Here is a 2,500-nt window from a genome sequence, read left to right as displayed (position 1 = left end):
ATGTATCTCTGTCACTTCTCATTCACTCTTCTCTTTGTTCTCCGATTTATTTTTATGTATCTCTTCTGTTATGTTTCTTCTTCTCTATTTTTTTTTATATTTATATTTTTATATTTTATATATATTTTTATTTTCTATATATATTCTAAAAAATATTTTGTCTACTCTCTTGTATTTTTTTTATATATCTTGTCTCTTATTTCTTATATTTTCATTTATATGTATATATATATATATATATATATATATATATATATATATATATATATATATATCTTATTTCTTATATTTTCATTTATACATATATATATCTTATTTCTTATATTTTCTCTTATATATACATATTTATTTTTATATTTTTCTTCTCTCATACATACTAACTCGCCATGCCTTTCACGAACCTCACCTCCGGGGCCCAGGCTGCCAGCACTTACATTGATGTCTCTCCCTGGCGTGTCCTCGACGAACTGCTTGGCGATGTCCCTGCAGCCGTGTCCGTAGCTCCCTAGCTTGGCGTCGCACTCCCAGTCCCTGTTGGCTGTGTGGGCGTAGAGGGCCGCGGGCGTGGCGTGGGTGAGGCGTGTGGTCGTCACGAAGCCTAGGGGATGGGGGAGAGAGAGAGAGAGGAGGGTGGGTGCTGGGTTTAGAGGGTGTGCGGTGGAGAGAATGGTTGGTTGATTGATTGGGAGGGGGTGGGGAGAGGGGGGGGAGGGTTAAGTTAGGGTTTAGGATTCGGTTAGGGTAACGGTTGTCTGTGTGGTAATTAAGGGTTTTGCATTCGTGGTAATTAAGGGTTGTGGATTCGGGCAGATTACGGGTGTCTGTGTGGTAATTAAGCGTTTGGATTCGGTCAGTTTATTGTCTGTTTATTGGGCTTCTAAAGCGTGTAAGGGATGGCCGGGGTTACTCTTTTAGTGGTGGTTGAGGGATTTGAATGCAGGTCGGATACATTGCAAGACGAGAAGGCTGCCACTGCACCCCGCATAGCTCCATTCTCTCTCTCTCTCTCTCTCTCTCTCTCTCTCTCTCTCTCTCTCTCTCTCTCTCTCTCTCTCTCTCTCTCTCTCTCTCTCTCTCTCTCTCTCTCTCTCTCTCTCTCCTCTCTCTCTCCTCTCTCTCCTCTCTCTCTCTCCTCTCTCTCTCTCTCTCTCTCTCTCTCTCTCTCTCTCTCTCTCTCTCTCTCTCTCTCTCTCTCTCTCTCTCTCTCTCTCTCCCTCACACACTCACTCTTCACTCTCATTCACTCTTTCACTCTCACTCACTCTCACTCACTCGCTTCATCGCATACTAACTCGCTATCACACACATAACCCCACTCCACCCTCCCCCAAAACAACAACAACAAAAACAGTATCAACAACAATAACAACGACAACAACAACAACAACAACAAAAACAACAACAAGCACGACAGAGGGCCTCCGAAACTCACCGGTGTTTTTGCCGGCGTCCTGAGCCCACTTGAGCACGGAGTTCCTCCATTTTTCCGGGTCGAGGGAATCCATGCACTGGTCCTTCATGACGGTGTGGTCCACTCCCAGGGTGTACATGTTCGCCTTCGCCCCCGTCAGGTAAGCGGTGGCGGTGGCGGCGCTGTCGGGCACCTGCTTGTTGAGCACGTAGGTCTGGGAGGGGAGGGGAGGGGAAGGGAAGGGGAAGGGGAAGGGGGAGAAAAGGAGGTAAGGGTTAGTTCGCTGGTTGGTTGGGGTGTGTGTGTTGTATGTTGAGACGTCTTGTGAGAGATTTTTTTTTATGATGGAAGGAAGGAGGGAGGGAGGAAAGGAGAGAAAGAAATGGAGAGAGGAGAAAGGGAGAGAGGAGAAAGGGAGAGAGGGAGATGGAGAGAGTAGAAAGGGAGGAGGGAGGGAGGAAAAGAATAAAATAAATGGAGGAAGGGGAAGGGAGAGAGGGAGATGGAGAGAAGAAAAGGAGGAGGGAGGGGAAGGGGGAGGGAGGGGAAAGGGGAGGGAGGGCAAGGAGGGAAGGGAGGGCAAGAAGGGGAGGGAGGTGAAAGAGATAGAGAGATAGAGAGAGAGAGAGAGAGAGAGAGAGAGAGAGAGAGAGAGAGAGAGAGAGAGAGAGCAGAGAGAGCCAGAGCGCAAGAGAACGAGAGCGAGAGCGAAAAGAGGAAAGCGAAACACCGAAGGACTTGGCCCCGTGGCGTGCGCGGCCCCTACCTTCATGAGGCCCATGTTGGGGAACCGCTCCCACGCCAGGTAGCCCTCCTCTCCCGACGAGCCCTCGCGCCGCTGGCCCTTGTAGATCCTGCCGGCCACCGAGGGCGTGATGCCCATCCCGTCGCCCACGAACATCACCACCTGCAACGCGGGCTCAAGCTCAGCACTGGCTCCGCGACGCTGGCATTGCAGCGGATTTCGGGCATTGCAATGGATTTCTAGCATTGTAATGGATTTCTGGCATTGCAATGGATTTCTGGCATTGCAACGGATTTCTGGCATTGCAATGGATTTCTAGCATTGCATCGGATATCTGTTATTGC

General features: G+C 48.7%; 2 protein-coding genes across 2 annotated transcripts in view; one reads left to right on the top strand and one right to left on the bottom strand.

Annotated features, from left to right (window-relative positions):
* LOC119569669 (DNA-binding protein SMUBP-2-like) overlaps positions 1–2,500 on the top strand; it is a 71,772-nt gene that overhangs the window by 16,652 nt on the left and 52,620 nt on the right. The window lies entirely within an intron of this gene.
* LOC119569678 (alkaline phosphatase-like) overlaps positions 1–2,500 on the bottom strand; it is a 35,248-nt gene that overhangs the window by 8,527 nt on the left and 24,221 nt on the right. Inside the window, exons 4-6 of the mRNA XM_037917742.1 lie at positions 2,178–2,318; positions 1,433–1,625; positions 435–598 (exon numbers count right to left, since the gene is read on the bottom strand). Of these exons, the coding sequence (XP_037773670.1) occupies positions 435–598; positions 1,433–1,625; positions 2,178–2,318 (498 nt within the window). The remainder of the gene's footprint in view (positions 1–434; positions 599–1,432; positions 1,626–2,177; positions 2,319–2,500) is intronic.

The sequence above is a fragment of the Penaeus monodon genome, chromosome 4, assembly GCF_015228065.2.
Source record: "Penaeus monodon isolate SGIC_2016 chromosome 4, NSTDA_Pmon_1, whole genome shotgun sequence".
In the NCBI taxonomy this organism is placed as follows: Eukaryota; Metazoa; Arthropoda; class Malacostraca; order Decapoda; family Penaeidae; genus Penaeus; species Penaeus monodon.
This window is presented reverse-complemented; position numbering and strand designations above follow the sequence as displayed.